General features: G+C 46.1%; 2 protein-coding genes across 2 annotated transcripts in view; both read left to right on the forward strand.

The window, feature by feature from the left end:
- Positions 1–13,407, forward strand: part of LOC147724677 (elongation factor 1-alpha-like) — a 34,862-nt gene extending 21,455 nt beyond the window's left edge. The window contains exon 8 of the mRNA XM_086966217.1: positions 13,340–13,407. The gene's annotated coding sequence lies outside the window, so the exon portion shown is untranslated. The remainder of the gene's footprint in view (positions 1–13,339) is intronic.
- On the forward strand, positions 345–13,584 carry LOC147724678 (elongation factor 1-alpha-like). Its single transcript, XM_086966219.1, has 7 exons — positions 345–655; positions 6,935–7,114; positions 8,365–8,661; positions 10,139–10,289; positions 10,991–11,247; positions 11,885–12,119; positions 13,189–13,584. The coding sequence occupies exons 1-7, from the start codon at positions 500–502 to the stop codon at positions 13,299–13,301; spliced, it is 1,389 nt and encodes a 462-aa protein (XP_086822345.1). The 5' UTR covers positions 345–499; the 3' UTR covers positions 13,302–13,584.
- The last annotated feature ends 558 nt before the right edge of the window (positions 13,585–14,142 follow it).

Genomic DNA, 14,142 nt, shown 5'->3' on the forward strand with positions numbered 1-14,142 from the left:
GACAACCACACACCCTCACTAACAACATGAGCAACCCCAAAAAAATAACCGCGTTTTCAATATGCAGATTATTAAAGGTTTTTACTCACAAGCAAAAAACAACGCCATTCCGGGTTAAAAGGGCAATTGCTACACGCAGCTGAGAACTATTAGTGTTCTTTTTTTAACTCACATGATTAGAGACACTATCTACTGATCAAACAAGGACGCTAGGCCGAAAAACCAATGGAGTCGGGTCCGGTATATTGGGCTCCAACGACCTTCCTTCACTGACCTCTGTCATTGGTTCATTTCTTGTGCTCGACAGTTTATTTTCCTCAGCTGTGCTCTGCGTAGCCTCCGTGATTGGCTCTCTTTTTCTCGTGGGCGTGGCCGCGGCCGCGTACAGCAGCGACACCTAGCCCGAATAGAGGCAATAAAAGCTGCGCGGAAGCCTGCAGAGTTCCCGACATCCCGAGAAGAGGAAGAGAAGGCAGAACGGATTGAGAGCGCAGCAGACATGAGTGGTGACAAAACGCCCGCGAAACCTCACCTCAACGTGGTTATTATTGGCCATGTGGATTCCGGCAAGTCCACCACCACCGGACACATGATCTACAAGTGTGGGGGGCTGGAGCCGCGGGTACTGGAGAAGGTGGAGGCGGCGGCCAATCAGGTAAAGCGGATTGGGGTACCCGACTCTTAACGCCAATCACCGCAGTTCTGTTAACTGTATGCACGCGGGGGAGCCCTATGACCGATTAGCATGCTTGCCTGTAGTTCAGGTTTAGACGCAGATTTCTATATATACACCCATTTAGCAAAAAAAACTCTTATGGCTGTCTCCCGCCAGAAATTGCCTTTGTTAATATGTATCAGTTGGGGTAATTCCTTCTTTGGGTTTTCATTTCTTCTAGGTGCTTGCTATATCGCAGAGAACCCCCACCCAAAAGAAAAAACCTGTATTTATAATAGATGGCGGAGGTGTCCTGAGACTACTGTCGGGTCTCGGCGCCTTCAGCGGTCATTGCTCGCTTCCCTGGTTGAGGGTACGAGCTGGGCTCGCTTGCATGGGCCGCTCTCTGCAATACAGTTTGCTTCTCTTGCAAAGATTCAATTAAACCTAATTGGAGAGCTGCTTAAACTTTAATATGTAATTTCTACTTTGGGTAGCCGTTGCTCTCGATCCGCGACCCGTGCCCCGTCCCCTGCTGAAACAAGCATTAGAAATGCAATAGGTCTCGCAGCATTAGAGTTAGTGCTTTTAGAATTGTTAATGGTTTTTTTTGTAAATCTTTAGCATGAGGTTGAGGGTGAGTGAGGGTGAGGGGTTGAGGGTGAGTGAGGGTGAGGGTGAGGCTGAGGGGTTGAGGGTGAGGGGTTGAGGGTGAGGGGTTGAGGGTGAGTGAGGGTGAGGGGTTGAGGGTGAGTGAGGGTGAGGGGTTGAGGGTGAGTGAGGGGTTGAGGGTGAGTGAGGGTGAGTGAGGGGTTGAGGGTGAGTGAGGGTGAGTGAGGGTGAGTGAGGGTGAGTGAGGGAGGGAGGGTGAGTGAGGGAGGGTGAGTGAGGGAGGGAGGGTGAGTGAGGGTGGGTGAGGGAGGGTGAGTGAGGGTGGGTGAGGGTGGGTGAGGGTGGGTGAGGGTGAGTGAGGGTGGGTGAGGGTGAGTGAGGGTGAGTGAGGGTGGGTGAGGGTGAGTGAGGGTGAGTGAGGGTGAGTGAGGGTGAGTGAGGGTGAGTGAGGGTGGGTGAGGGTGGGTGAGGGTGAGGGGTTGAGGGTGAGTGAGGGTGAGTGAGAGTGAGTTAGGGTGAGGGGTTGAGGGTGGGTGAGGGGTTGAGGGTGAGTGAGGGTGAGGGTGAGGGTGAGGGGTTGAGGGTGAGGGGTTGAGGGTGAGGGGTTGAGGGTGAGGGGTTGAGGGTGAGGGGTTGAGGGTGAGTGAGGGTGAGTGAGGGTGAGGGTGAGGGTGAGTGAGGGTGAGTGAGGGTGAGTGAGGGTGAGTGAGGGTGAGTGAGGGGTTGAGGGTGAAGGGTTGAGGGTGAAGGGTTGAGGGTAAGTGAGGGTGAGTGAGTGAGGGTGAGGGGTTGAGGGTGAGTGAGGGTGAGGGGTTGAGGGTGAGGGGTTGAGGGTGAGTGAGGGTGAGGGGTTGAGGGTGAGGGGTTGAGGGTGAGGGGTTGAGGGTGAGTGAGGGTGAGGGGTTGAGGGTGAGGGGTTGAGGGTGAGTGAGGGTGAGGGGTTGAGGGTGAGGGGTTGAGGGTGAGTGAGGGTGAGGGGTTGAGGGTGAGAGGGTGAGTGAGGGTGAGGGGTTGGGGTTGAGGGTGAGTGAGGGTGAGTGAGGGTGAGGGTGGGGGGTTGAGGGTGAGTGAGGGTGAGTGTGGGTGAGTGTGGGTGAGTGAGGGTGAGTGAGGGTGAGTGAGGGTTCATTCAGCGGTGTAGACAATGTAGTGGCAGCAGGACATGACGTCCCTCTCCAGACTCTCGCATCAAGGCGCTCTATCAGAGTACAGACTTTCCTATCTTGAAGGGAAAAGTAAACTCGCACCAGAGTATTCCAATATAAAAATCCATAGCTTTAAAATCGGAGACCCTTCAAAGTATACGCACCTTATAGCTTGGCGGCGCGACAAATAATTTGTTTGTGCAGAAAGAAAAAGGTGTGTTATTGATAAAGATGTGGTTCCTCATTTAAAACCGCCGGGCTACCTTGGCAAATAATTCACACTCATCCCCCACAGCCCAGGTAAACCGACCCTGCTCATATTGAGCCCGCAATTCCACCCTGTTCATGAATGAGTAAGAATAAGGTGTAAGTAATGAAACGCTTACCCTGCTGCAGCCTGCCAAAGTGTCAACTCCGACAAAAGCCCTAGCATTCCTCCCTGCCCTGTTGCCAGGCCAACTCACAGTGAGGCAGGAAAGCGAGAGACTGGCTCTAATAACCCCCTTTGGAGGAGAGAGAGAGAAGGAGCTGGGAGGCGACAGCAGGGCGGAGCTCCTCTCGGCTTCTGTTAATGAAACTCCAGGAAATGAGTCAGTGCCTACTAACACATCCCTTCTATACAACTGGGCATCAAGTTACCGACCACCCACTCAAAACAGGAGTGCTCTGGGACAACGGCTGCAACTGCCTGGAAGAGTAAAAGGCGGAGAACGTGGTTGCGCCGAGTGCCAGGGCCCAGAGGAAGGGGCAGGTCGGAGCAGACGACTCGAGAGCACCAGAGAAAAGGCATAATGGCAGCCTCCATGGGAGGCGGGCACACTAGATTCAGCATGACCAACTGTCTAGTGGCCCCACGCCATCTGCTGCGCCGTCAGCCTGTCCCGATTCCAAGACGATCGCAAACTGCATTTTGGGGCTTGCAGTTTCGCTTTTACACTTGCAAGCCTGGACTCAACATCCCATCATGCAAAGTGCTGGAGGTTAAAAACGTCAAGCATGCCTTTAGGCGTCTAGGACATGAGAGCAACTACAGAACACAATCAGAGGTCCCGTCCAACGACAGTATTCAAGGCGACCGTTTTTGTTGAGTGTGCTTTGAAACAGACTTTAATCGCTTGCGCGTCCTTTCTATAAAAGCTTCATTTCAGAGTATAATGAAAACATGCACTTTGTGCTGCGCAGCGTCCTTAGCACTAGAAACTGCATACAGTACTTGATAGACAACTATTGGCAAACGTATCTACTCAAATATGGCGACTGTCTATGCCTACGTGAAAAGCCTAACCGTTTTAATGGGGCCGATTCAAAACCACCTAAAAGTAAAAGAAAGTCTCGGAAGATGTGTAATGCGGTTCTCTATTGTGGCTAGACCGGAATAACATTTTATGATGTAATCCGAGATACATAATCTTGTCAACAAAAAAACGATACTCCCGAAAATAAATAAAAAGTAGCCTATACACACAACACTAATTAAGAAAGGAATTGAATTAGCCAAGCCGTGTTTTGATGTTTTCTCAATCTTTCAATTACGTTTAGAATAGCTTCTCAAGATGGCTGGCCGTCTATGTTCGACATCGGTAATCGTGCCCTTAAAGGTAATCTAACTGCAGCCAATGCGTAGAGTCACTGCATGTTCTGGAGGAAAAGGGATACCAGCTGATCGCAATATGTGGTGCCAGGGAGCGCTTGTTCCCCGTACCTTGGCAGCCCAGCCCGCTTTCAGCTGGAAACACGCCCACGTCCCGCAGAGGAGTGAGCCTGGGACAGGGGAAATATAACGCTGTACAGAACGAAGCTAGACTCCTGCTGTGAAAATATGCACGACACCGTAGAAAGAAGTAGTCGCAAACGTGATTCTGATGATCCATTAGAAAAGGCTTGTAGTAGGAGCAATGAGGGGGAGGAGAAATGCGCTGGGGTCAGGCGGGGGAGGGTGGGTTTGGAATGACGAGCTCGCGAGGCGGTGTTGGCGGGGAGGGGGCGGAGCGGGGGAGAGGGTGTGTGTGAAACGAGACGGAGGGGAGAGAGGGGAGGGGGAGGAGAAATGCGGCAGGCAGGCAGGGGAGGAGAGGAGGGGGGAGGAGAAATGCGACACGGCGGGAAGGGGAGGGGGCGGAACGGGGGCGGAGAGGGGAGAGAGAGAGTAGGCAAGGGTAAACAAACACGGACGTGCACGCGCCCGTGACTTTTAAGGTCAATGCGCATGCGCATAAGCTTAATGCGCATGCGCATTGACCTTAAAAGTCACGGGCACTGCAAGGAATCGCCACGATTCCTTGCAGTGTGGATAAAGTGTGGATAACTCGCTATAGTCTCGCCTTGCTCGATGCGCATGCGCATCGACAGGCGAGACCTAAAAAGAACCCCTAAACGTCTCTATGCTAGCAGAACAGTCGAAAAGTGGGATTGAGTCGAATCCATGCATTCCTACCTCTGTTAGCGCAATCTTTATACCCTCCCGCCCCATTATCGGAGGAGTTAGTATCATTCCCTTGCTTTAATATCTGCCCAAGTGACATGGGGGCGCTATAAACATAAAGTCAATTAAACGAAGTATATTATTGGCCAGCGAGGAGCGTTTTGGTGCTCTATTGTTAAGCGAAGGGCAACTTACTTACGAAGCTAATTGTTGCATTCTTCACAATAGGAGCTTATCGGCCCTGCCGGCTGCGTTCCAATTTGACCTGCTTTCTGCAAAATTATGTTTTTACCAGTAACCCCATATCTGAGCAGCAGCCTATCTACTACAGGTGTCGGCATTTGTATAAACTGGGAGTGTTTCAACCGGCATAGTATGCCTAGTCCCTTTTAGGATGGATGTATGTTGGGGTTTACGTGAGGGAGTAAACACCGGGGGCCTTATTTATGAAGGCCTTGCGCCACCGGTGCGTCACTTTTTCCCATTTTAAAAATGACGCACCGGCGGCGCAAGGTCTTCATAAATAAGGCCCCGGGTGGTTGAGGGCTTAGGGCCGGGGCGTGGCCAAAGTAATCGAGGGTGTGGCTTAAACACTAAATCGGCCGTCCGACAGGTATTTTATTGCTTATGTGGTTTCTTCCAGATATATCCTACAAATAACATGACATCTACAACAAGCCAGGATTATTGGCTCGGTTAATGACTTAATTGCATACGTTTTTTTTAAGCACCAACTATTGCTTCGCTGTGTCTAATGAAAATGCTTCAGTTCTAAAATTATGAATGATATAACTAGTCTCTTGAAGTTGCAGAGAAGGGTGGAACTGTTGCAGAGTTGATGTAGTTTATTTTTTCACAGAGGGTGAGGCCAAAAATGAGAGCCCGAAAGGGACCAGTGTCAGCACCTGCTTTTAAGAAGTACCGGTGCTGAGCACCGGCTGTACCCGGCCCACTTAAAACTCTTGACGTAGGTAGCACTGACTATCAAGCATTGGCAGGCAAAACCAGTAGATGTGGCTTGCATGTTGAGTCTTCACCAAGAGCCTGCTGCAGTGAAAGGTTAATTGTATTTAAAATAATGCGTATGAGACTAACTGGGGCATAGCGGCGAGTTTTTGAGATGTGAAACGAGTTTACCACATGAAGTGATTTCATTAAAATGTTCAGACTGCTCAGATTCAGGGCCAATAGAATTATGCGATTGTATGGCCATTTATCGCATAATTATGGATTTGTCATATAATCGAGCTGATGCTTAATCTGCCGATTTTTAGCACTAAGTGTTTCTAGTTCAAGCGTTTCAAAAGCTACTAAACGCACCTACGTGTTGCCAAGAGGTGGTACACACTCTGTAAAGGTTGGCTTGTCACCTTTCTGTTGCTTATTGCTATATTTGGGTGTTAAACGGATAGTAACGAGGCTCAACCTATGCCCAGTGTTAACCAGTATAAAAAGAGAAAATGAAGTAATACTATGACTATGTACTGCATAATTGGCCCCTCCCCTGCCGCATAATTCTAGTGTCCCTGAGAATGATGTACGAATAACAGGAGTGGAGATACTGCTCTGGGCAGAGGGGTAACATCTGTCATGCAGACGGGTTCGCTGGCATGCTGGACCTAAACAAGACACTTAAAATGAAGTCTAAATTTGTCCGATTAAAAACCTTACCAACATAATTCTGGATCTCCAATATAATGGGACGACAGATGTGTGCATTGCATACCTAGGTAGGAGATTTAAACCACTGTTCAGATGGTAATATGGTTAGCCAATAAGTGTCCTAAGCCTCAAGGATGAGGCTTTTGTCTGGGCTCCGTTTGTCACAGCCGCTGTCTATGGCTAGGCTTTTGATATCTGGGTTTTGGCAACTAGAACTTGGTGATGGATAGGTGCTGCCGTCGGGCACACTTCGGGAGTTGCAAGATGCATTTCTGCAGGACTATACAGAAGTACCAGTCTTGATTGAGTGGGGTTCTAAGCTGAACTTCACCGGGGAATGATTACATAGAATGTGTAGCATGGCAGTAGTTTGATGGTTTAAAGTGCGTGCTGGTACTCCAAGAATGGAATTTGCTGCATTTTTTTTTCTTTCGACAGATTGGCAAGGGCTCATTTAAATTTGCTTGGATCCTTGATAAACTGAAGGCTGAACGGGAGCGTGGCATCACCATTGATGTGTCCTTGTGGAAGTTTCAAACTCAGAAATTCACTATCACCATCATTGATGCCCCGGGGCATCGTGACTTCATTAAGAACATGCTGACTGGAACATCCCAGGTAAACTGGTTTCTAATCTCGTGGGTATCTCTTAACCACCCTCTGCTTCCAACAGCTGTTACCCCTCTTGATATTAGTTCTGCATTTAAGCGCACTTCAGGCAACGGATTGAGAGTTTGTAACACACTGGTTACAAAATGAAATTTCACAAGATTTTTGCACCATTTAGTAAAATGTGGACCTTTCAATAGCATCTAAACTAAAGTTTGAGTAAACTAAGTGGGGGTCTCAAGGACAACAAAAAATATGGGTGCCATGCCCAATCCACTGCCAGTCACACGGACAGTATTTAAGTCAATCATTTTTTGCCCCGTTCCAGATTGACCAGCTTTATGCATCTCAGTCTTGGTCTGTTCCAGTAGGTACCATCCACCCTGAACTGCTAAGGGAGGGTCCCAGACCAGTTCTAGCATAACTGGGTCTCTTAAACCAACAGGCTATAACACTTTAGTGAATGACAAACATTTGCTACGCACCTTCCTTTAATGAACATGAGGGGTGTTTTTTTTTTTTTTTTTTTTTTACATAAAACTAAAGCATCCTGTGGTAGTTTATTGTACTCTAGACAGGACCTTTTCAAGTGAAACGCCACTAACTTTGCAGAGACACTTTTACTGGTTAAGCCAGCATAAATGTTTGGAAATATGACTTTTGTGGATCACCAAGTAGTGTCTTGATCCTATTATGGTCTGTTCCCAGCCCTCTTCAGAATTTCAAAAAAGCTACATTTTTGATTTTCCAACTGCTGAATGTGTACAGTTCATTTACAGTTGGTTAAAATACCGCCTACCATTTCGCTCCTTTACCCCTACAAGACTGTCATAGTCCACTTGAACCCCTCTTTGCAGCCCGCAAAATAACATCAATTCCACCTCAAAAGAATGGGCAGCAATTTGTCAGACTGCCTAGCCTGGCATTTTACTTTGAAGCAGGTACAAATGTGCCCCGATGTACACAATTTAAATGGATCTTTTTGCTCTGAATGTCCTGATCCACCAGCACTGTTCGGGAAATGCTGCGCTAGGCTATCTTCTTACAGCTGTGGTCCAGTTTATGCACTCCACCCTGCTTTTGTGTACAATATATCCTTTTTGATGTTCTGCTGCAGTAAACTCTGTACACCGCAGAGATGTATCAATTGCAAAGCGTTTACTAGTGGTGCAACACCCCATCTCAATGCGATTGGTTTCTTGTGCAGCGTTGACCGCTTTAGGCATGCTTAGCACTCATAATGTTTTTTATCCTCCTAGGCTGATGCTGCCGTGCTTGTGGTCTCCGCAGCCACAGGTGAGTTTGAAGCTGGGGTTTCCAGAAAAGGACAGACCAGAGAGCACGCCCTCCTGGCTTACACACTGGGAGTGAAACAACTCATTATCTGTGTGAATAAAATGGATATGACTGATCCGCCATACAGCCAGAAGCGCTATGATGAAGTCGTCAAAAATGTAGTCATGTACCTGAAGAAAATAGGTTACCATCCTGGTGCAATCCCCTTTGTTCCGGTGTCTGGTTGGAATGGAGAGAATATCACATCACCTAGTAAGAAGGTAAAGAGGCACAGATATAAATGTTACATTTTTAGTCTTTCGTATCACCCTTGGGTCTTGGGCTGTTTTGCATTCTGTTTGATACTATATCTTTGGGTATTTTTTTTCGTTGGTGGTTGTAGGTCTGGGCCATCGCTTACAGCTCACATAACCCTACTTCTACTGTATCTTTAATCCTCAGTGGTGCTTAAGGGCTGCTTCTTTAGACGTTGCCTTCTATATTATAATGGGGACACTCCACTGTGGCTTGAAGGTCACCTTTCCAGGCAGTTTACTCTTTTGACATGATCCAATTTCCCCCGAAATGCCTTTCTGCTCCTCGTCCCTTAACTAGTTACACTGTCTTCATAACACTGGGAGTATTACATAACCTACAGGTGAAGTGCTTGTTTACTCACTGGGGCAGTGTCCAGCGACATAATTTATCTTAATAGTAGTAACCTCATTTTGCGATTGTTCAAATCTGTCACTTTTACCTTGAACGCCTGAGGTGCACATATTCGTGATTGGCAGTGTTGGCACCACAGCACACATTTTAAATAGGTGCGCAAATGGCGACAATGAATGCACTGACCCAGCTCAGCCGTGAACCTGCACTGCATTGGGGGCAGCACATTTTATGAAATGTGGAGTAGCTGCTCAGTATTTCAGTTTGAGTGCCCTTTAAAGAGTTGACTGAGCACCCACTACAGGCAGTTGTAGTGAGTGACTGCACCCTCCTGCAGGGCGTCTATGGGATCACCTTCCAGAGGGCTGCTGTCAAGGGTAGAATGGTCAGTCCGCCTCAAAGGCATACTTGTCTCTCCACCCATGTCAAGAATATGGTGTGGACGCAGTCAGTCATTCATTGGCACTGGGTCACTCTTATGCAAATGAGGGATTGCCCTCTGAAGGTGGCACTACATGTGCACCAGCGCTATCAGAATTACAGTATGGGCTGCAGTCATCTGCGGCCCCCTCGGTCTTACTACAGTGCCCTGGTTTGCATTTGGGAGTGGGCCTTGTCTGATAACTGATCAGCCATGTAGGAAATCTGACCCGAAAATATTTTTGTTTGCGGGGTCCGAAGGCTGTGTGCGCCAAGTGACTCAGTCCAAAATGGATACACTACTTCAGTTCTAATCTTAGTTCTGCCAGGGCTAGAATTTTCCTTACCATAGTCTTCAGTGGAGACCTGTAGGGTCTGAAAGCAGCAGTTTCTCTGAGATGCAGTAAGCATTAATTATGTCGTATTGGAGGGTGGGTCTACCATTTTAATTCTCTCAGATGTTTTTTTCTTGGAGCAGCATATTGCTATTTTAGACTGCTTTCATGGTAAAGCAGCAACTGGCTCTCTTGGTGCGTATTAAGCACGGCTTTTCTTGGCCTTTATGACTTGCGTAGCAGACATTTATAGTAAAGTGGGTTTTTGCAACTGACACCTACTGTCTTGGCATTACTTTGTTCCATTTGAGGCTCTTCATTTGTTCACTTTCAGATGCCTTGGTTTAAAGAGTGGAAGATTAAACGAAAGGAGGGGTCTGCTAAGGGGTGCACACTCCTCGAAGCCATAGATGCACTCTTACCTCCTGTCCGCCCATCCAACAAACCACTGCGACTGCCATTGCAGGATGTCTACAAGATAGGAGGTAAGTACCGATGTGACATCACCTATGCTTAGTGGCTGCTAAGGGAGGGGGGGGGGTGAAGTAGAGGGGTACTTATGTTAACGTACGGTCTACACATTACTAAGGGGCCTTTAAGTTTAATAATTGTAAGCATGCATAGATTGGTTACAACCATGTCTTCTGTGAGGCAGATCCATTTGGTGAATGGCCTCTTGGTCCATGAAAAATCTGGATGTACATCAAATATGACCCTGATGTAGAGATGCTATTAGGGTGATGAATCGGGGGATGGGGTTGTTTAATCACATTGATGTGTGGTAGTAGTGCAAGCACATCAAACGGAACTTGTAGAAAATCTCCAGTGTTACCAAAAAATTAGTTTTGGTGGAATTAAAATTTATTTTTGTTTGAATTCTTGGTCCTGTAAATTTGTGTATTTTACAGAACACCAACAATTGCTTAGGCCAGGGTCCCATAATTCAGTTGGGTCTCCAGGTTCACACAATTATGTGGAGGTTAACAGATTTCGAAAGTTTGAGACTAGGGTAGACAGGAATTGACAATGGCATGTTTAAATTTGGATCCTTGACTGTTTTGTGAAGATGATGGTTCATAGTTCTAAAGAAGTCTGGGGATCTGTTAAATAACTTGTCACCAAAGCCTAACCTGTGAATGCCAAGTAAAGTACCATTTTTAAAGATGACTTGTGCTTTGTTTCTTAGGAATTGGCACTGTCCCTGTTGGGAAAGTTGAAACTGGAACCCTTAAGCCAGGCATGACCATTACGTTTGCACCATCTAATTTTACGGCTGAAGTTAAGTCTATTGAGATGCACCATGAACCGCTTCAAATGGCTCTACCGGGATTCAATGTAGGTTTCAACGTAAAAAACATTGCCGTCAAAAACCTAAGGCGTGGGAATGTTGTAGGTAACTCTAAAGCTGACCCACCAACTGGAACATCTAGTTTCAGTGCACAGGTTAGTATCATGGATTGAGTTATTATACAGTTAATCTTGGTAGTCTTTTGTAGTTCTCTACAGCAAATGGAGACCTAAATAGGGTGTTTTTCAAAGTAAATCGTGTTTAGCAGGTGGCTTGGACTGGGAGCTTGCACCGGTAGCTGGCATTCCTAGCTGTAATGTTAAAAATGCAATGTGTGGGTGGAGGGGAGGTTGACAGTCTCTTGTAATTGTATCCCAATAGTAATATGCTTAACTAGTTCTGTAAGAGCTTTCAATTCTGATTAGAAACTAATCATGGATGTGATGGGATCTGGTGACCCCCTCCCTAAGCTGGTTGCAGTTTACGTGGGCAAAGAAAGGAGGGGTATCATGTATGCCAGGCCTTGATGCTCTAAATTACACTTTGTATGCTATTCACTTGAGCAGGAGACAACACATAGCCTAGGATTAAGAATTGGAACTTGATGTGACATTGCTTCTGTGGGACAATTGGTATCTGTTTTGGATTCTACAATTGCAATTCTACAATTGCAATTTTAAGTCTGATCTATGATGGATTATAAGAATCCAGTTCCAAAAACAAATCTTGCTGATTGTTTAATTTGACCTTTTTGTTATACAGGATATAGTAACCTCTGCCTTCATAATTTAGGTGATCATTTTGAACCACCCAGGATTTATAAAGACTGGCTACTCGCCAGTTATCGACTGTCACACTGCTCATGTCACCTGCAAGTTTGCTGAGTTTGAGGAGAAGCTTGACCGTCGGTCTGGTAAGAAACTTGAGGATCACCCCGTTCAGTTGAAGTCTGGAGATGCTGCAGTGGTCAAGCTTGTTCCTCATAAACCCATCTGTGTGGAGCGTTTCTATGATTACCCTCCTTTAGGTTGGTATGGCTCACTAGTTATGCAATGCTTTAGTTGTTTTGGGGGGCAATGGTGGAATCTTTCATTATGCAGCACTTTAACATCTGAGTAAACTATTCAGGGCAACATGGTAACATCGCAGTAAATTGTATGGCACAGTTCATCCTTTTTCAATGTTTTTTCATCTTCTGCTTGTCTAATGGAATTTCTAGTCGTGGAGAAGTCACTGACACCGGTGGAGTCTCCAGTCTGCCTTACTAGCATGGAGTCGGAATGCACTAGAAGCAATAGCAAATTGAAGGTCTAAATGAAATTGCTGGCCAAACTAAACTGCATACTGGTAGTGGCATGTGTAGGATAGGTTTTCATAACTTTAACTAGTCTGCTTTAATTGGATTGATCTGTAGCATGCCATCTGGTACACGCTATTAAGCATTCTCTCCACTCCATAGGGAATTGCTGGAAACAGATCCTTTCTTCTTCAGAAGATCCCATTTTAAGATGGAACTGGCTTGTTTGTGGAACTATGTTCTACAATTAAATTGTCCTCTGCAGGTTTAACAAGCATTTCAATATAGGTACTGAAGTAGGCTTGCTTCATCCTCTGGCTGTTCGAATGTGCTTGAATGCCATATACAGAGCGTTTAACTAAGGTTCACTCCCTTGTTTGAACGGTGACTGACGTGCAGTACCTTCACATACAATCTGGCGTAGGCCTAGCCAGAGCTGGAACTTGGCATCTTGTATATCTGAGTTGCTGTCTTTTCCACTTGAGGCTTCAGGATGTGTAACTAAAGGTAATCCTCCTGTGCCAGCTTTTGAAACATTCCAGTGTACTGCCCCAGTGGCTCCACCATTAGACTCGAGAAAATGGGTATGGGTTGCTCAGTTTTGCGCTTATTTTGCATATTAAATGTACTTTAACATTCTTAATTTATGCTTAGTGACTACCATTAAGGGGCAGGTGTAGTTGCTGTCTTACCTATTCTGCATAAGAGCACATTATTTTGACTCCTTTCGGAGTAGTGGTGGTTGCTAGAATTCCTAATTTAGCAGTGCTATTTTACAGTGATGTATTTTGCATTTCAGGACGCTTTGCAGCTCGTGACTTGAAGCAGACTGTTGCTGTCGGGGTGATTAAAGCTGTGGAGAGGAAATCTAGTAACACTGCAAAAAAGACTCCGAAAATTGTAGAAGCATAAATGCCAATTATTTATTTTTCTTTAAAGGTATTTTAGTTAAACTTTGATTTAAATTTTAGTTTGCATAGTGACTACTGCACAATGTATATCTTTGTTTAGGTATGAAGACGGTCAAACAATTTGGTTTTGTGTATGAGAAGAAGCAGCTGAGAATTGGCCATGTAATAGGGAAGATAAAGTGTAGGCGTTTGACTCTTGACAAATGTATGCTAAATTCATGAACTGCACTTAACTTTAAGTCTTACAGCACTGTTTCATTGAATAAAGTTGCAGCTACATTGAATACTGTTGTAGCCGAATCTTATTCAGCTTCTTGATGTTTACCATCAGGACTGCCCTGTACATTGGTGATGTTGCAGCAAAAAAGGAATGCTTTAATGGAAGTTTTGAAAGGTATCGGAGTTCTGTTTCTCATGAGCTACTTGGGTTGTATCTATTCCTCATCTACACAATGCTTTTGTGTACATTAAAGAGTAGGCTAAGCTCAGACTGAGTGTAAGGTTTTCAGGCCATGCTCTAAGGTTCCTTTTCTGCCCTGCATTCTGGGAAGATCCTGAACTGTGCATCCAGTATAAGTATGAAATGTGTAACTGTAACTAGTCTTCACTGGGTTTTTGGGAGAAGTAGAATTCCTTATCCTTACAGCACCTTCTATTAGGAGCAGTTTGGTGCATTCTTTCAGGATGCAGTGCTCCCTCAGTGCTGAGCTGTTTGACCTGAGCGTTGTTCGGTTTCGGGCTGGAGTGCCCCAGCAACTGGTTTGAACCAGGGTATGCACAGGGACACCTTGTGTGCCCCAGGCATGTCTCATTCCTTTCAGTCTGTCCTACCTCAAAACGCA

The sequence above is a fragment of the Lissotriton vulgaris genome, chromosome 4_1, assembly GCF_964263255.1.
Source record: "Lissotriton vulgaris chromosome 4_1, aLisVul1.2, whole genome shotgun sequence".
Taxonomy (NCBI): domain Eukaryota; kingdom Metazoa; phylum Chordata; class Amphibia; order Caudata; family Salamandridae; genus Lissotriton; species Lissotriton vulgaris.

Excerpts from the sequence above, each read along its gene's own strand:
- LOC147724678 (XM_086966219.1), top strand. The coding sequence starts at position 500 with ATGAGTGGTGACAAAACGCCCGCGAAACCTCACCTCAACGTGGTTATT. Across the intron at positions 8,662-10,138 it reads TCACATCACCTAGTAAGAAG|ATGCCTTGGTTTAAAGAGTG; the intron begins GTAAAGAGGCAC and ends GTTCACTTTCAG. Across the intron at positions 11,248-11,884 it reads CATCTAGTTTCAGTGCACAG|GTGATCATTTTGAACCACCC; the intron begins GTTAGTATCATG and ends TTCATAATTTAG.